At 42.5% G+C, this 20078-nt stretch overlaps 1 protein-coding gene and 1 long non-coding RNA gene across 3 annotated transcripts in view; one reads left to right on the top strand and one right to left on the bottom strand.

The window, feature by feature from the left end:
* Window positions 1–2555, top strand: part of LOC120325361 — a 15674-nt gene extending 13119 nt beyond the window's left edge. Inside the window, exons 2-3 of the long non-coding RNA XR_005567309.1 lie at window positions 1946–2038; window positions 2226–2555. This is a non-coding gene — a long non-coding RNA (uncharacterized LOC120325361). The remainder of the gene's footprint in view (window positions 1–1945; window positions 2039–2225) is intronic.
* On the bottom strand, window positions 1912–20078 carry XPNPEP3 (X-prolyl aminopeptidase 3). Of its 2 annotated transcripts, none has more exons than XM_027722679.2 (10): window positions 19976–20078; window positions 18390–18506; window positions 15466–15873; window positions 13389–13591; window positions 12485–12547; window positions 11042–11155; window positions 8590–8675; window positions 7770–7953; window positions 6203–6323; window positions 1912–5413 (listed from the first exon to the last, which is right to left on the bottom strand). In XM_027722679.2, the coding sequence occupies exons 1-10, from the start codon at window positions 20034–20036 to the stop codon at window positions 5247–5249; spliced, it is 1524 nt and encodes a 507-aa protein (XP_027578480.1). In that variant the 5' UTR covers window positions 20037–20078; the 3' UTR covers window positions 1912–5246. The 2 variants fall into 2 exon arrangements, with proteins under 2 accessions (XP_027578480.1, XP_039247353.1); XM_039391419.1 differs by lacking the exon at window positions 19976–20078 and adding an exon at window positions 19747–19930.

Genomic DNA, 20078 nt, shown 5'->3' with positions numbered 1-20078 from the left:
GATGGGAATAAAAAGAAGCTGAGCCTCTCTCCCTCTCATGCAATATTGTTCACATTGGCCTGATTTACTCAGCAAAAAAAAAATGCAGTGAGCCTGTTTTCCTGGAAAGAGCTGCATTTCCAGAAGTTTTTGCTTTAATGCCAACTCCTTCTAGTTGAACCACAGGCTGAGTGTTCTCAACTTCTGCTGCCATGATATTCCTGCCTGACTCATGAAAAACTGAGATTCCCTTAAAAAGGGAATCTGCAGGCTCTTCATGGTCTTGAGAGGAAAAAACCCAATACAGACCTTTAACCACTGTCAGTTCTGGCCCACCACAGCATGTCTGAGACCAGCATTTGCAAAAAGCTCCCAAACCAATACTGCACATCGCTTCTGCAGTGCTACTTGTTTCCCCAACCTGTTCCCCCCTCGGAAGGAACATATTGAAGCCTATAATAGTCATTCTCACTCCTGGCTCTACAGTCAACTTGCCTGTTAACTTTTTGTTCAACAATCTCTTCATCAGGCTTACCCAGACAGGAATTATTTGTTTCCTTTGCCATTGTTAATGGATAACTCTGTCATGGTAGTTAAAAAGGCATACATGGTATGAGTCAGCAAGTGAAGGTAACACACATGGAGGACCTGCAAATTCTTCCTTGTTCCTTTCTGCCTGTCTTCTCAAGAGCCTGGTTTTGGTTAGCCAAATATCGGGTGATGCTTCAGAGAAACAGGTGGGCTGAGGCCCAAGCTGTCCCAGGAAAACAAGGGTTCATTGCTCCACTGGCTGCTAGGCAGGAAGGCTCAGAGTTGGCAGCAATTAGGGCAGCAAAACAGACTCTGAGAAGGAGAAAGGACCTGAGAGGAGAAATTGAGTGTCATTGAGCCCATAGTGCCTCACTGACCATTTCAACTATACATTTTAAAGGAGAATGTAACTTATTGTTATACCTCTGAAACACAACATATTTTATAAGTCAGACCCACTCCTGGAGCCAGCATTGTGACAGTGTCCAAACAATGATTTCTAATCAAGCAGAGGACGAGGATGCATGTAGGGAGCAGGTTTAACAGAGGTGCTGTAATGATGTCGGAATTATAAACTTAAATGCAGTTTAGATCTGCATACTAATGAAGAGATGCCCGTATAGGCTTCTGCACAACTCAGTTTCAAAGAAATTAAAAACTGTCAGTTTATTGCAGTGCAGAGTTTCATTATTCAATTACACAAAGTATTAAATATCTCCTCATAATTAAAACATTTTTGTCATTTATCTCATATAGATTTTTTTCCCCCAAGTTTAGCCCTCTCTTTGCTTTATGGTAGTTCTCCTGGGAGTAATTACTCAATTTCCAAAGCAGTAATTTGGGTAGCATAAGAGCATGTAACCTCAGTCTTGCTCCCTCCATCATAATGAAGACTTTGCCTAGAAACATACTTTTTCCCCTTCACATTATTTAAAATATGACACATGATCAATAACACAAAACTGCAGAAAACTTTCTCATATGATAATTCTATTGATTTTTAAAAGAAATAATTAAACTAACTGTTAAGACCAAGTTCATCAATACAATCTGACTCCTTTGTTCCTCCCTCCTGAGTAGGACAAATCAATCAGGGTTATGAAACAGCATAACCAGTTTTCTGGAGTTACTGCACCATTCTGACAACATACTGAATAGCCATTTTATGCCCTGTTTTTCTCTCCTTGCTCTCCCATCCCCCTGCACACATACCTGCAGCTCCAAATCGCAGCCTTCTCCTGATTCTTCTCTCATTGCATTGTACATTCCCCAAAACCTCCATTCTCCTCTCTGTCCTCCCTCGGTTTGCTACTTCCTACACCATCAGGTTCCTTTGCAAAATAATGAATGCACTTTTAGGAAAAACACACTTTATTTTTCTAAAAGAGATAGAGTGCCAAATTGTGTTAAATGCCAAATTTATTTCCACTCTTAGGACAGAAGCATATCTGCGAATTGGTACCTCTGCTCAGATTGTATTTTAACAACAGGACTTCACCAGTTCTCTGCAGGGCAAAGCAGTCCCCTGGTAAGTGGTGAAACAGGAAAGCCAGAAGTCTCTCAGGCTTCCTCTGGAAGCAAAGCAGCTTCTCCATAGGGATGGCTGGCTCTCATTTTCTCTCATACTCTGATGCCCTTAAGACTTGTGCCGTAGTTGAAACAAAATCTGTCCCCAAGTGAACTTGTGCAGACCTCAATTTCTCTTTCGCTCCCAGTGATCCCACCAACACCCTCTTCAGGCAGCTGTCGACTTGTGCCGCCACTGAGAGCTGCTCCTGCACCCAAGTGGTTGGACTGAGGAATCTCTTCTGTGGCAGAGGCAGACAGTAAGTCTGGCAGAATGGAATCAGCAACAGGGGAGATACACCACAGGTATGTGCCTTGTCTGCAGCTAGAGAAGGGGTTCTTTAGAGTTTCTTGATGAAGGTCATCTAAAATGTTGAAGGCTTTGTTGTTTTCAAGGGACACTGCAGCATGTGTGTAAGTCCCAGATTATTCATCTCTGCAACAAGTAAGAAAAGGCCTTCAAAAACTTAGGCTCATAGGATGTAGATTTATTACCTTGTGCAAAATGCACTCTTTACGTGGAACAATAGATTCAGAACAGCAGAGGTTTATGCTGAAGAAACAGCTGAACACAGTGGAAGAATTACAGACCATGATACCAAAGGAAGAATTACAGAATATGCATGGCCTAAATCAGTCACAGCACAGTGAGGCACAGCAGCCATAGCAGATCCATTACTCCCCGCTCAGCAGAGCCACAAACGCTTCTTTACTGACAGAAACATTCATCTACAGCATTCATCTACTGGTGTTCACAAGTTGCAGGGTTTTCCTGAGAGGAGTAGGAATCTGTGTGTGCCTACATTTGGCAATGTTATTTCAAGTCCAAGACAAGATACAGGTAATTTATAAATCTCCCTGAAAAATAATGCTTTTTCTGGAGGTGCTTATATCTATTCAACAGCCATGCAACTTGATGGTCTGAGAAATGACTCTCTACAAATTTATTTTAAAAATAACCTTTTCAAATATGTACTTAAAAGGCTTATTTACAGTAAGTACAATTATTAACTCTGTTAGGTATATGGGCAGATGTGCAGACCAGCACACACATGTAGCTCTCAGATTAATTTATTTTAAGCTGTTTACATAGTTCCAAAATCCCCACTATTTGGCCCAGTTGATATGGCTCTAACAGGTGTAATTGGAACAACAAATATGTTACAGATCAGAAAGTATTCATCAAAAGTATTCATCAGGTCTGTGTCCACACTTAGCAAGCCTTCCTTCTAACAATTTACACTGTACCTATCACTGCAACACCTGAATATTTAGCAAATGCTACCATCAGAGATTAGCAGATCCTCTTAACTAGGTGAAACTTGATACACTAAACCCCGTAAAAGCATTTCTTTTTGTCATGTTTAGAAAATACAATTATGGCATGTCTTGGCTGCCTTTCAGGTGCCAAAATTCAAACCCGTGTGGGCATCCAGCTCCCATCAAATTGCAATGAGAGATGCAAGACACTGTCCATTTGGCCTTCACCAAGTGAAATGAAACACAGGAAAGAACGAAAAAAACCAACAACAAACCCCAAAACAGCACACAGATTTCACTAGAGATCACACAGCATCAGAGCCAGAGATCAAACTCCAGAACCCTGACCACCTTCCCCACATGCTTCTGGCTACATTCACTATGGGGAATTAGGGCAAACTGGGGAAGAGGTAGCAACGTTGATAAGAAAGTAAAATGGATTAGGAAGCAGTGACACTCTAGGGGGTCAAAAACAGACAATCTAGGAAAAGAAGAGAAAAAGGAAATTTAGAATAACAGATGAAAAGCACTGAAAGCTACCATCAGAAAGGAAGTAAGATGATGCAGCAGCAAGCATAAATAACAGGAGATGCACTGATGAGAAGCATTTTTCAGACATGTTAAATAGTTGATTGTCAAAATATTTTCAGTAAATACACAGATGCCGTGTTTGCCTCTAGTAGATGTATTTACTAGAGGCAAACAATAGCCTGGGTGGTAATACTGGGTGATGATATTGAGGGTAGACAACTCTCCTCTTTACTCCTTATCTAGCCCAGCCCCTAATCATATTAGCAGCTGCCTCAAAAGTATTATCACAGAGCACTTGGCAAAACCCAAAAGGCAATTGTGATCATGCCCTCAGAGTTCTGAAAAGGAGAATTACTTTAAATTCCATTAAATTCCACATAAAAGCTGTGTAAAGACTTGACACCATAGGACATACTCTTCAAAAACACACTGCTGAAGCTGCTGGCACTTTCAGCATACAGTAAGCATAAACCAGAAAGGTGCTGTGACTGTCCCAGAACTGGACACCTCACATCTAGGTGACAGCCAGCAGCTCACCAGTGGAGTCCAGCACAGCCAACACAGCCCTGCTTCCTAGGGTAGACAGGGACTCAGAATAGAAGAAAGGAATGGACCTTTGGGACAGAAAGAAGGGAATGTGGAAGACAGTAAGAACGGGTATGTCCAAATGCCTGAGCATTCAGCCTTTCTGAAATTATCAAACACTCCAATAAGCTGAAAGACCAGACAAGGTGTTTTTCCCTACTGCAGGCCTCTTTTGCATATGCCCGAACAAGGCCCAAACACATTCTTATCCTTAAAATACCAAAAGCATTCTCCACAGGCTTCAGAGAAAACCACCTCTCCACCAAACCCATCTTCCTGATTACCAAACCCCCTCCTTACACGGCTCTATAAAAATCAAATCTGTCTGACACTTTATTATCCCAAAACAGCATTTATCAAAGCTTTATTTTTAGAATCTGACTGTTGTGAACTACTGCTGAATGGGAAAAAACGGGGCCCTGGTCTCAGCAATTGTACCTATGCATCTGGAGAGGGACCAAGCAGAAGCCCTGCTGCTGGCACTGAAAAAATTCAAACCCCCAGCAGGACCAGAACACATGGATCCACACAGCAGAGGGATGAATCCACCCCCATGTCCTATAACAGCTCAACATCAGCACAAATCAGAAGAAAAATGCATACAGAAAAGGTTGCTTTGCTTTTTCATCCCTCAGTACCCATGCCTTTTACACTCCACTGTCCCGCCCCAGTCCTGGAAACAGCCATCAACTGTCAATGCCCTCCATCACTTGACAACTACAGCCAGTTACAGGGACCTGCATCCCTGGAGGGCTGCATATCCTGAGGAGGATGAAAGAGGCAGAGAAGGGGCATCATGAGCTGCGGCCACAGATCTGCTCGATGTGGTAGATCTCCTTGGGACAGTCAGCAGACAAGACAAGAGGTGCCTCCTCTGTTATCACAACATCGTCCTCAATGCGCACACCAATGCCACGAAACCTCTCTGGAGCACTCATGTCATCCTCAGGGATATAAATGCCTGAAAGAAGAAAGGGAATTAAAGCACACAACACTCTCCAGAACAAGACCTTTCCCTTACTGCATCACCATGAGAACAGGGTTGGATTTTCAGCAACATAACATTTGATCCCAAGAATTTTTAATATGGCAAGTTACTGTCTTTCTCCTCACTCATGGCTGTTGTTGGTGGGCAAAGGAAGGAAAGTGTCCCTCTGTGCCCTTGGACATTAGCACATTAATAAAAACTTCCACAATTACACCTGGCCTTTCTGCACTTCTTGCTCTCAATGTTACATTCACAATGATGATTTTAACAATGGTCTGAATAGAGAGAGAGAAGAGCTAAGCACTAAATATCAGTTTCAAGCTGACAGCTCCAAATACAGTGACAAGTAAAAAGAAAGATTCATTGCAGTATGCCCAATTTGCAAAGCTAAGTTGTGAATGCCTGTAATTGCAGACTGTAATGCTTGAGACAAAGCACCAGCAATGGTAGAGGTTCAGTCTCAGGAACACAGAACACAGTACAAGCAAACCAACCCTGCTTTTCTGCATCTGTGCTCCACAATACTTTGCTGCCTGAGTCTACTTCCACCTTGGCCGTGTTTGGGAAGGAAATGGGGTGTTCTAATACTGTAATGACTTTGGGAAGGGAATAACTTAAGGCTTTCCAATACTGTAATAATTTTCAGTTTCACCAGAAAGAACCTGAAAGCTTTGGTCTGAGGTACCAACTAAACACTGAAAGCAATACTGTTATCCTCGGTGTTGCATGTTTTTGTCCACCACTGACTGCATGTCTTGTTACCTGGTTCAATGGTTATCACCATGCCTGGCTGGAACGGGAGTGACCGGGATATATCTGGGGTATCGTGAACATCCATGCCCAAGTAATGGCCCACATGATGTGGGCAGTACTTTCGGACAGCCTAGCAGAAGACAGAACAGGTGTCACAGAGGCAGTTAAACACAGCCCAACTCGTTCCAACAAAAAAGATAGGAAGAAGAGACAGAATACTCGTGTGCTTAACTAGCAGTCTTACTGCCATGACCAGATCACCAGGGACTGCCTTACATCTACCAGAACTGGATGGCCCCCAAAACCCACCAGTACCAGTTGCCCATTATGAGCACATTGCAGACTGCCCTTCCCCCTCGCTGAAAAGAACAGCCCAAGCCCATCTCCATCTCAGCATGTCAGGAAAGACGTCAATTTTCAGTGCGCTGAGCTTTGCTGCCCCAACCCTTTCTATTCCTTAAACGTCCAAGCCCTGCATGATTCCATCAGCCGACCCTGACAACGGCAGCAGCGGATACAGCTGCTCCGTGCTGTGGCAAAGTGAGGTCCTACACATGGCAGAGCAAACGCTGTGCCGATTTCACTCAGTAGCTACAGCACGATTTTAATCCACCTCTACAGGGCACAGATACCGCCTCCCCCCGCACTATCCTAATCACCCACCCTACTGAGGGGGACTCAAAGAGCTAATTCCTCCCTCCTCATTCCTCCCTCCCCACACTCCCCATTCCCAGAGGACTGAGCTGCAGGCGCCGCTCCCGTCTGGTTGTGCTGCCACCTGCCGAGGGAATACGGCACGGCAGCCTCCGCCGCTGCCATGGCACCGGCACCGTAGGACAATTAAATCCGGCAGGAACCTGTCCGGCTGCCAAAAGCGGTCACCTGGTTCTGCCGTCTTTCCTGTACTGGCATCAGCAATCATGCAGGTTTGCAGTGGGTGTGACAGATAAACTTATGTAACTGCAAACCAATCTTATTTATCCCTACGTTCAGCTCTAAGGCAGGCGAGTTTCCCAGTCTTGTTTACCAGGTGAATCCCAACACTGACACAAAATGGTGCAGAAGAGGCAGCAGGTGGAATGACTGAGAAGAATGGGCTGCACCTTTTGGTGGTACTGCAGATTTATGCAATGTTAAACAGATCAGAAAACTACAAATAACTGCCTGCAGCCAGTCCTGGACCCAGAATTTTGTGTTAGCGCCTATGTCCCTACAGTTCCCTTCAGACTGTGGGCTAAAGCTGAATCTGCAAAATGGCAAATAATGCAGAGCAATGGGAATGGATCTGCAGAATGAGAGCAAGAGCCGAGAACAAATATTCACACTATGTGCATAAGACTGGGGGGTTACTTCAGACTAATTTGTTGAAACACATCTCCAAGTTTAGCCCTGTCTTGAAAGAAATCCAGACCTGTGCTGAGACCAGCCCACAACATGAATTATAGCACAGTGTGTGGCAAAAATTAGAAGACATCTCAAAAACACTTTCCTGACCCAAACTAAAGCAACTAACACTACCCAAGGAGAAAATAATCAGGCTTAGTAAGGGTAAACTGGAGTAAAAATCTTCAAGTACCTTGAAGAAATGGCTGTCAGTGATGCTGCTCTCTAGGACACCCAACTCTTTCAGTTTCTGTCCAATAAGGCTCAGCATGAGGCTGTAAATATTTTCCAGACTCATGCCTGGAGAGCAGAGGCTCAAGCAGGACTTCTGGATATCCAGGACAGCCTGGTATAGTTCTGCTTGGGGTTTGGTGAACCTGAAGACCATTGAGAAGGAACAAAGGACATATCTCACAATTAAACTGCTACTCAGAACACATCTTTGGGACAGATTCAGTGCAAAGTTGGAGCAGGAAAAGTCAGAAAGCAAAGCAACTGTCTCCTTATATGAAAGGCCAGACAAAGCATCCCTGCAACACGCCCTTCAATACACCGTGTAGAGGCAGGGTTTCTCAGCTGAGAACCTAACCCCCAAGAAAAGCAAGGCCAAGCTACTGCAGGAAAAAGAAAATACAGGACACAAACACACAAACACAGAGATATCGCACCAGCAATTTCATGACTGACAGAGCTATGTACATGTCAACTAAGACTCCTTTTTTCTCACATATAACTGGAGTCAGCCACAGCTAAATGTACAAAAAAGCCCTCTCTGCACTTTAAGCATGCTGTAATAGCTGAAAATAGCAATGATCACCCATATTCATGTAGTAATTAATGAGGCAGTGGGGAATACATGCTGAAAGATTAGTTTATATAATTTGATTACTTTGAAGAACCACAGAATGGGACACGTTAAAACTACTCACACAGAGATTAAACACACATACACTCCATCCATCACTTATTTAAGAGCTTCTCAGTGTTCTTCAAAAAACCTTATTGTGGCATACCTTCCATTGACAGGCCAGGTCCGTGTGATGTCACTCACATAGCAGGACAATTCACATCCACCATCTAGCAAGACCAGTTCACCATCCTGCAGAATAACAAGAAAAAATGCTGTGTGGGTCAGCCCAGCTATTAATTGAACTGATTTTTTTCTGTCTGAGAGCAGGAAAGGAGGTTATGCACTTATTTTCACAAAGCAGTAGCAGAGGTGTGAATTCTTGTTGCAGAATAACACCCCAGGTGCTACTGGTTTTAAACAGGCTATTCCAGTTGGATTGTTTCTCTGAGAGGTAGTCTCTGACTGTTATGCTTATCTACTGTCTGAACCCTTACCATGCTGATTTTCAAACATTTTGGAGCAAAAAGACATTTACCGTGAACTATTCTGCTCTCTCAGTCCCATTGACACCTGAGTTGCTTACTCCTGCAAATTACACCAGTGACTCCTTCCACTAGAAGTCCTCTGCTAGTGACTGAGCCAGAAGGGTTTTGCAAAAAAACCATTTATTTCTGAGCTATCCATAAGAACACTAACCGCTACAGATTTAGCCTTGCCATAGGATAGGAGGACCCAGCAAAATAATTTCTCTGACAGTGTATCACTGCTGTAAATGCACTATTGAATAGCTTGAATCATCTTCCCCATCCTTTTCTAAGATATCTTTCTGAATCTGTCTGGTGATGAAGAAAAAGCTTTTGGAGATGTGAACCTCTGATTCACTTCAGCAAAACTGTTACATGTCAATTAAATCACTGACTATGCATCTCCCAAAAAGTCACACAGAAGGAAGAGAAAGAGCCGAGAACAAACCCACTGCTTTGCTCTCCCTCCTTAAAGAAGCTAACAACAAATAGAGCAGTGGAATCTGTAAAAAGTTTGGATTGAATTCTCTATAGATTTACACTACATGTAACCTAGGGACTTTATTACAGAGATTCACTCCACAGATCCATGACTGTGCCAGCAGCCATGATGTGGAATGACAAGGAATAATTCTAGCAGATTCAGGGAAGGAATAACAAGCAGAATTTCACTGTTAGTGCTACTTCCAGTGGTATCTGTTATCATTGTGTACAGTCAAGTGCCACAAACAGATACACAGGAGATAAATTACCAGTGAGCAGATGTCACTATCCCACTGAATAGACAGGCCATTAACTATCCATTTAAATTGTACTTTTTAACTTTTTCAGAATAGCTGGTTCAATCCATTGCAGAAAATCTGAAATTATAGCACCTGCCATCTTCCAAGCAATTAAACAAGCTAAGTAGCAATTTACTGGCTAAGGGAATTCTGCTTGTGGTTTGATTGTTCAGTAAGTGCCTTATGTTGTGCTTCTCGTCCTCTTTCTTTAAAGCTGAGCCCACTAAATGGTGAACTGAATGATGCATTCAGATTCCTACCAAATTAGACACTTTGTTAGCCTATTTGGAAACAAGAGCTGTAGGAAGCAGCACACAAAGGCAAGGAAAGAGTCAAGTTTACGGGTTTAACCTCCTACTTAATAGTTTGGAAAAAAAACAAGTGACAGTCACTTAACCGAACAACTTTAACAGAAGCAACTGGAATTACATCAGCACGCCTGACCTTGGATGACAGAACAACAAAGGAGGCTTCTTTCTGCCAAAAGCAGCCTGTCATATCTTTTGTACATTTGTCTCTGCAGATCATTTCAAGGTCTGCTAGATGCCAGCTTCAAGAAAAGACAATGCTAGTGGGAAAGTTTCATCCTGCATTAAGACAGAGGAAAAATATGCTCCTCTGAAAAGTGAATAGTGAGCAGAGCAGTGGGGGAATTTTCAGGAGTATATTCCTCCTGAAAATACTTATCTGAATCTAAAGGTCTATTGTCAGGAAAGCCGGAGAGGGTTCAATTCAATAAGGAGAATCTTCAAAATAAGACAAAACACATTAATTTACCTAAAGCCGTATAATCCACCCCTTGACATTTAATGCTGATCCTTTTCCTCCTTGTTCCCGTTCCCTGCTTTGCTGGCCTACATGCAGACCAAAATGCTTTTCAGCTTCACCAGAGCAGGAATGCACTATTGCCCCTCATATTGCAAAGCAAGACTAAGCAATGCAAGTGACAGCAGAAGATCTCCCAAGGTGCCTTCACTCTGCAGTGGCTCCTCTCTTTTGTGAGGCCAGTGACCCACCCAGCACCACACCCTGCTGTGCACGGTATGAGAGCAAACCTATTCGCTAAATTATTTGCAGCCCTGTTTGCAAGGCCTTCCACTGCTCAGAAAATACTGCAGCAAGTGCAGAGAGGAGAGGAAGAGAAGTTAATCTGCCACTGACAGAAAAACTAACCAGGGCACGACTCCTTTCCCTTGCTCAGTTTATATTTAAGTGCTTTGATACGTTTAGTCAAAACAAAGAGCAGCTAGGGGACATACATGTGTGTCACAGTTCTGCATTTCAAGTTACTGGACAGTAGATGGGTTACCTTGATGAGCTGATTGTTCTTCACATAGTGCAAAGTGTTTGATCTGTTGCCACCTGCAACAACAGGGGGGTATGCCAAGATGTCAGCACCACGAGCCCGGCACTCGAACTCAAACTGGAACAATAATTCAGAGAGGAGAACGTTAGTGCTGTTTCAGGTGATTAACTGCCCTAGGGCTAGGTAATCCATGTCCTACAACTGTTTTCTTAATTTGTACAACACAAAGTGAAACTGGAAAGTGAGTTTACTAAATGAAAGCAGCCTTGAATATTATCCAAGAACTCTGGAGAAAAAATACAGAACAATCCACTTTTCAAGAGTGTTTTAAGCCTGCATCTAGTGTCATGGAAGCTTTTTCTGGTACAAGCTATTCAATACCATATGAAATTCATTACACTGTCATGCATCCAGATAAGGATTTGTTTTTACATGAAATAATGCTTATTTGCCATATAACATTCTGAATTTTCAAAGATCCTAAATGTCAGCATGACAATAGTCATGTTTTATTGCTGTCTTTTACAATTACGAAGTACCAGCATATTTACAGCAGTATCTATTACCATGACTGTTGAACTAAGAAGGTTTGAAAACATGCACTATCTTGATGTCTGAGAGATGTAAGAAAAAGGCATTACAGGCCTCAAGATCTTTACCCTTCTTGAATGATGAAGCTGATGGAAGCATGGAAATGAATTGAACTTACATCTATAAAGACCCTCAATATATTAATAGCACCTCTTTTCTATAACTACCAAGATCACATGGGACAGAACACTCCAAGATGCATACATGGAGCAATGTATGTTTTACAATTCTGATCTAGAGTGAAAAATTGATCTGTAAAATACACTTTAATTAGTTTTCTTTACAATTCAGTACTGCTGCTCAGTGCCACGTCAGCACAGGCCCATCTATGTCATAATAAACAGAGGGTCAAATCCTGCTGATGTTTCTCAAACAGGCATCTCACTGCAATTCCTCATGAAGTTCCTTACCAAATGTGCAGGCCAATTAGTCCTTATTTTGTAACTGAGAGGTGTCTAAATTGCTTCAAGATAGCTGTGGTAATCTGATGTAGTAAGAGGCTAGAGGCAAGAGAAGCAGGCTTTATAAACAGGTGTTATAACTACTTTAATTCTGCGCAACAGAACTGTATTATACGATAAGATAACTATATCTCCGACTGTTTAGCAGGTTTGGTATTCAAAAAGACATCAGTAGCAGACAAATTTAGACAACCACTACGCTCCTTCAATAAGGGTGTTGGAAGTACTGCTGAAGAATTCCTCACACCGACTCTTCTGCATGTCCAAGATTTGGGTGAAGAAGAAATGTGCTACGGTGGGAGACACATTATAAAGAGATCGGACAGTTCTCGTTTGCTGGAAGGATAACCAACATCCAGCCCTTCTATCTCACCTTCAGCTATAAAGTACTCACCTTTGCATATAGAAAGGCTTCATCCACTGGGGATTTGCTGGCAAACATTGTCTCTGTGAAAGCCTATGAAAAAGAAGGGTCTTTCAGTTAGCAAAAGAGCCTGAATTTGAGAGAAGCTCTTTTTTTTTTTAACCTGTTGTCTTTTGAGGAAGGCTCAAGATCAGCTGGCCCAGAACACCAGAGGCAGCTGAAAGTGCAAAGTGCTGTCAAGACTAGAACCAATTAAGATCTGTTCCCCATGAAACTCTATTTAGGAGCTGATTGACTCCAGTTTTTGATAAAAAGGATTAGATGGTTGAGGCTGATCCCATAGGTTAGCATTTTAGGAGTTGTCTCGCCTATGGATTCCTTCACATATGAGTGCCTTACGCAGCTTTTCCTTCAGAGAAGGACAAGCTGTACCTCTCTTTTCTATTTGGCTATCTATTTTGATAATATTTACAAAAACATAATTGCATTTGAGTTATCTGTCACATTTGTTTAAAATGGCAAATGATTTCAAAAGGTATTTGAAGGAGAAGGGGGAATACAGAGACATACATAGGCAAAGCCTTCACAAAAATTCTGTTTCCTCAAAATAAACAGAATAGACAGGAAAGAAAATGGTGAGGGGAAGCAGAGCAGAAGCTGTTAAGAGAGTGAAAAGGCTACCCCTGAACAGATAATGCTTTTAAACAAAGTCTAACAGCTGCTGGCTTGTCTTTGCTTGAGTTACGCTGATTGAGAGAAGCTGGTTGTCCAAGCAGCCTTCCCATTTCTCCTTGTCACGTGAAGGGAGTCGAGCCCAGCCCATGGCTGAGACACAGCAGTTCAGTAACAGATTAGACCAAAGGTATCCTTCCAACCAATGTCACCCCATCAACAGAATGCACTGGTTCATCTGGAGAGCACACGACCCCATTACCTCTGCTGTCACCCGTCCAGCTATCTTCATCCTTTCAATCTCTGCCGGGGATTTGATCAGTCGAAGGTTTTGCACTAAATGTCGGATGCCTTGGATGCGGTTTTTGCTCCGAGCTTTCATCTCAGCCAGTGGCTGCATGTAGTCAGAGTGCAGCTCTGTATGCACTGGTTTTGTCAAGTCATACCAAACAACGTTTGACTCACCTGGAATACAAAACAAAAGCTGACACAGACAAAAATAAATGTAGAAATGTCCTCCCCACACTGAACACACTCATTCCTCCTAAATTAGACCTGCTGCTATATTTGAGACAAATAATTTCCTCTGAATTTGCGTTGACAGACCATATAGACACTTTCACTGTCACAGGATTCTAGCAGTCTCTTCTAAGTTTGGAAGATTACCAATTCATAGCAAGTAGATTTCACAAATCACCACTTCTGGGCAAATAATGGGGTTTAAGACCAACACTGAATATACACATCTTGTCAAAGTTGTACTTGTGTAATCTAAGTAGGCATTGCACTGCAGTGATGCCCATTCTGAATTGTTCTGTCATTTAGCCTGTCCCCACCGATGTAAGGCAATTTACCTTTTTACCCATGGAATCAGGGTCATGATCAACTATACTTCAGAACACTTTGGGGAACAACTGCTTATTTCAACCATTCTGAGATAAACTAACTCAGGACTAACACATTTAACTATGTGGACATTTATTTAGAACATGAAAGTTAGCACCCACATTCTCCCCACAGGAACATTTTAAACAGAAATTAGTAGAAAAGCCATTCTGAGTCACAGTTGATGCCCACCTAGGCCCCCTTCTTTGGGGACGGTAACCATTAGCAAGTGCTTACAGGAAGTGTCTAAGAAGCTGGGCATTTATGAAAGAGTATTTCCCTAAGCACATGCTCCCCAGAATCCCCCTTCTGGTTTCTTCATTTCAAGGCTGCATCTTCATAACAGTGATTTACTGCTTTTCATGGATCTTTCCCCCGTAGAATTAAAAATTTTTCACATTCCAAACCTTCCATGAGTGATCTACAACTTAGAAGGCACCAAAACCTGCCATGTGATCATTTCATTCAGTGTTGTCTTTTTTTTAAATTATGAAAACCATCAAGTAATTGTTCCTACTCACCCACTCTGTGCTTTCCACAACCATACACATCTCATACCTTGGCTTCTGTTTTCTCTTTTTCAAGCTAAGTGGGTTCATCCAGCATGTATCTCACACACTCCATACTGTTGATCATCCCTGTGGCCCTTTCTGTGACTTATGTATTTTCAATATATCCTTTTTTGAAACAAAGTAACTAGGTCCCATAAAGCTCCAAAATTCACTCTTTCTAGTTGTTTGACCCCCCCAAGCACTTACCTTTATTATATTATCATAAGCGTTCTTCAGCTTCGTTTTATAATGCACTTAAGTTCCCCCTGGATTATAAGTACTGAGGCTACACAGTGATGTTAAATGCAAAGGAATATTTCTAGAGGACAGCAGTGTTCATATTTCAAGAGTAAGTCATCATCTAGCTAAAAAAATGTGAGTGGACTAACAAATTCCCTGTACAGATAATTTTCCAAGTCTACTGTGAATAACATACCTTCAAGTTTCCTATACTTCATCTGGTTTTGGCTCTGTCAGCAAACAGATAGGACTAGAACACTAGTATGTTCTTGCTTATCCTGTTCCTTAACATTTCACAGATGTGTATCCATGTGCATGACAGTCTGCACAAGAAATTCAGAGGGGAGAAAAAACTATTATTTTCAGAATGCTCTTAGGCACATGGTGTGATTCTTGGGGGTGGTCCTGTGCAGGGCTAAGAGTTGGCCTTGATGATCCTCGTGGGTCCCTTCTAACTCAACATACTCTGTGATTTTGCGAAAACCATATTTTCACTGGTGGCCATCAACAAAATAACAAGAACTTCCAACTGCCTTTGTCATAGTAATACCACTGCACCTCCTCAAGTTCATTATAGTCTTGAACTGATGTCACCTCCCAAACCCATACCATTCAGACTCCGAAAACCACATCTCATCCCATTTCCCCTTTATTTTTTGTTACCTTTCAGCTTGGCCACCAAGTGCCTGAACTCATCGATGGTATAAGCTTCATCTACTCCTGTGAGAGCAATGGCCCCATCTGGGCCTGATCTGGGCCCGTCCCATAACTCTCGCTTTGGATCTCTCCGGGGCACAAAAAGTATGGATTTGTGGGATGGCAGCGCTTTGCCAGGAACGCTCTGCAGCACCAGGATGCTGTCAGGCTCCTGAAACCCACAGAGGTACAGGAAGTTAGTGTCCTGGTGGAAAATGTAGGGAATGTCATTGCTCATGTAATACGTGGGGTTAGATAGCAGAATCACTGTGTGGTCCAATCCATCCCAGCCATGGGCTTCCTTCTGGATCAACACCATCAGTTTGTGCCGGCGAAGAGCATATTCCACCTGTGACAATCCTGGGGTTACCTCTCCTGTGAATACAAAACAAATCAGATGGAGAAATTCAAGGCACTTAGGACATTCTATTAGTTGTAACCTGATTCCTGCCTACTCCCTGATGCCTTACATGTGCATGGCTTCCCTGCATGTAATCCCTCACAAGCCTTTCCATTGCTTTCTTGTGCACCTCTTCAGCTTCTATCCCTCTAGCACATTCTCACTCAAACTGCTTCTCCATCACGTGGAGACAGAAATTTATTTCAGCCAATTGGATTTTGTATTACGTATTTCTGTGCAAAGGCAGAAATCACAAACCTGGTAGATTTAGATAAAAATCCAAAACAGATGGATGTTGGCACAGAAACATGCGAAAAAAAAGAAAAAAAAAGGAAGGGGTGAGGCAAACTGAACTTTAACCGCTAAAAACTGATGGGTTTTACAGCATCTGGACATTGAACAGAAGTTTGTCTCCTGAGGTTGAGCATTAATTCCCTCAGATAAAGCTAGAATGTCTGTTCAAATACACGCTAAGTCAACTCATAAAATGACTAGTTCTAAACCATAAGGGGCAGATCGAGTGTTACAGATTCTGGGAGATCATGCAGAAACACAGAGGTTGCAGAGTCTAACCAGTCACAAGACTCCAGGCAGAACCAAATCACGGACTGCAGGCTGGCAGACTCTGATTAAGAGAAGGGATCTTCTTCAGGGCAGATGTAGCTTTTCTCAATATTTAACAATTCAGATTTTTCCAAAGTTAAATTCTATATTTCTAATGACACGAAACAAACGATCTCTAAGATGAAAGAACTCTTTAAACTGTTCCAGTCACAAAAGATATGAAGTACAGCAATGAAGATACTCATCAAAACCAGACTGAAGTTGAAAGGACAACCAACAACAGCTGAAGTATGTATTTTTAAAAATGTGAGACTCCCTAACTATGATCTAAATTAATACAAGAGCCTTAATCAGTACGTTGGCTAATATCTTATATTAACACAGACTACATTTTGATACTTTTCACTTTCTACTTCAGTAATCTTTTCTTCCTCTTTAATGTATAACGCAGTATTAATTCTAGAATAAAAATTTACATTTGACTTGTACTGTAAGTGGATTCTTGCATTAAGTGCAGTGGGAGGGGAAACTTCTATCCAAAATGTTTTTCCTTGACAAAAGAGTTTAAGAAAACTACGTATGCTGTATTTGTGTTAAATTTTAGACCTTTTCAAAAACTTACATTCCCAACACCTATTAGGTGTAAAAGTCTTTAAAAAACCCCAACCCCCCAAAACAACAAAGAAATAAAACCACCATATTTGTTTTACTCTATAGATCTGGAAATTACAGAGAACATAGAAACTGCTGTAGTGCAATCTGACCTCACAATTCTGCAATATTATACTGCAAATTCCCCATGTTCCACTGCATTCCAGTCGGCTTTCTAACTGCCACAGTCCAGCGAATTTTAGAAGCTGCAATACGGTGGAACATGGGAATCCCAGCTGTCTTCCAACTGTGAGGCCCGAAAATTCTCTTTGCCTTAAAAGCATTTGCTTTTTAAAACAATAATTGCAATAAAACAATGTCATATTATTTTAAGGAAAACACCTCTCCTTTATTAAAAGGAAAAATACAATGAGCAGCTAGAATTCACTTCCACTGTTTCAGCTTTGAGTACTTTTAAAGGATTGGCCTCACTTACAGTGAGCTGTCAATCAATGCCCTAAGCAACCTGATCCAATGCTGAAGTAAGCCTAGCTCTGAGCACAGGGTGAACCTGTTAACCTGTGAGGTTCCTTCTGACCTGAATTATTCTACAATTAAGTATAGAAGTATATGGTTATATATTCATCTGTTCTCCCTGTATACCCACCTGTGGAAGAAGAACACAGAAAAGAATGTTTTCCTGGACATATTCTTGAACATATTTAAATATTTTTAGGGAGTTTTTTAGATTTAGTTGTGGTCATCTCATACCTATGTGCTACCTATTTTCATTATATCTCAAAAAAATGTAAAACCTCAGTTTCTTTTTCACTGTTGCTGTCAAACTTCATAGTCACAAGTCTCTTTTTCCCCTTTTCCTCACACTGAATCCCCTCTGAAGAGAGCACATTCTTTAGACAAGTGGTGTCCATCTATCAATGTCCCTCCCCAGTCACCTTTTCTGAATGGCACCTTTATATGAAACATTATGGCAGTTCAGCTTGCACAAAAGACTCACTCTTAATAAAAATCGTATGTATTTTCAGGACAATGAGCTCCCAAAATGCCGCTGCCACGAAAGGTCTGCAGCACCCAAGTAAGGACCCTGAGCACGCCACGAGAAAAAGGTAAAAAAGCAAACCCGTGAAGCCTAATTTTGGAATCAGTATCATCTCAGACAAGGAAATTAGCTCCTAAATATAATTACTGCCTAATGAAGGTAATCATAAACAGCTGAAATTCCAGACAACTGTATGATGCAGCAAATCGATGTGCTCAAAAAAGCAGAGACAAGAATGAATACCAATAACCCGCTCACACAGTGCCCAAACCTTACCTGGTTTGAGCAGATGTGGGTGTGTGAAAGGGCTGGGCTGGCCCAAATACCGGTTTGGAATCTTCTTTTGCTGGGCAGGCTGGATGGAAAATCTTCGAAGAGCACATGACTTGCAAACTGGAGGAAAAGAAATGCATCACGTCAAGGTGAGAAAACCCCTTCCAGTTAGAAAATTGCTGAATTCTACTACAGTCTTCAGACTTTTAGTAGCATTCAATCACTTACATGGCAGAAATATCCCTGCTTAGCTTCTCGATCTGTTGTGTACCACCATAGTTTACGAAACAATGTGCACACAACTCAACTAGTGATCAAATACTCATAAAACAGATTGAAAGAAACGAACAGATGCTAAACCCGACAATCCAGCAAGAAAACTCAGGAAGCTCTGTTGGTTTGCACGTCCCAATTCATACACTTGGTGTTCAGGAGGTACTTGATGCTCTCCCTCCCTTGCTTCCCTCAAACACCACAGGGCTCCAAGCACACCTGTATATTGTTTCTTCTTGACTATATCTTCAAGAAATATCCCTCACCTTGAACAACTATACAGTTTCCAAGGCCTTTCCAGTTCTGTTTTTTACTAATAAAACAGCAAAGAAACCATCAAATAACAGGTTTATACAGTAATGTGATTTTTTTTTCCTGTATGAAAGATACTCCAGAGTCCCTCTTTATGTATTCAACTTACTGGACAGTAGCATTAGCCAAACTGAATAGTTATGTGTCCCACCTCCAAATCCACACACAGCCAAAGCACTCAAGTTTTAAAGCGAATTACAAGCATAAGCATACATCTGGGAGCTGGGAGTGGGCATGGTAAGAAAAAAGCTAAAATGAAACATGAATTGTCAGAAACTTTACCAACTTTAGAATTCTCAGCCACAGCCTTTTGCAGCTGAAAAACTGCTTGTGCCTAGATACAAATCATCAGGACACGTGGAAGGAGAAGATAATCAGAGGGTAAACGTCTACTTGGTGTCTTGAAAACTGGTTGTCACTTACCATGCGCCTACTACAAAATCGATTTGTGTTGCCATAGCGCAGCACTGGATTCTTAGAACACATAGTAATTAAGTCTTCACTAGCATAAGCAAGGATAAGACAAACAAACCAGATGCCCTTTAGGGAGCCGAGACTCAGGGGATTACAGCAAAACATACAGACCGTGGATTTACAGGGGGAGCCAGCATGACTGGCCTCTAATTGAAGATCACTTATGCACGACAACCAGTTGTCAAAACACGAAGCGCTCACTATGTGATGCCTGACTGGAGACCCAGGCGGTGAAATGCAACTGCAGCTTTTTGGGCAGCTTAGTTTAAAACAAGTGTCTCCACTGTTTCTCTCCACGTACACAGCAGTCAAACAGGGCAGCTCGCAACGAGACGAGAGGACACGGCGGGCATTAAACAGAGCAACGTTTTGAAGGCAGCACCGACAGCGGACCGAGGGGCGAAAGCGGGGCTTTGAGCAGTGATAACTAGGTGTCGCCAGCGGAGCCCCGGGAGCGGGTGCGGGCGCAGGCCCCGGGGCAGGGCCTGGGGGCGCGGGTGCGGCGGTGCGGGGGAGGAGGGGTGTCTGACCTGCGGCGCCGCGCCAGCCCCTCAGCGCCGCGGCGAGCGCCGGGCCCCGCAGGCGCGACATGGCGGGGCACGGGGCACAGGGCGCATGGCGGGGCCTCCCCGC

Source organism: Pipra filicauda, unplaced genomic scaffold, assembly GCF_003945595.2.
Source record: "Pipra filicauda isolate LSUMZ 115617 unplaced genomic scaffold, ASM394559v2 scaffold95_size2449627_pilon, whole genome shotgun sequence".
In the NCBI taxonomy this organism is placed as follows: Eukaryota; Metazoa; Chordata; class Aves; order Passeriformes; family Pipridae; genus Pipra; species Pipra filicauda.
This window is presented reverse-complemented; position numbering and strand designations above follow the sequence as displayed.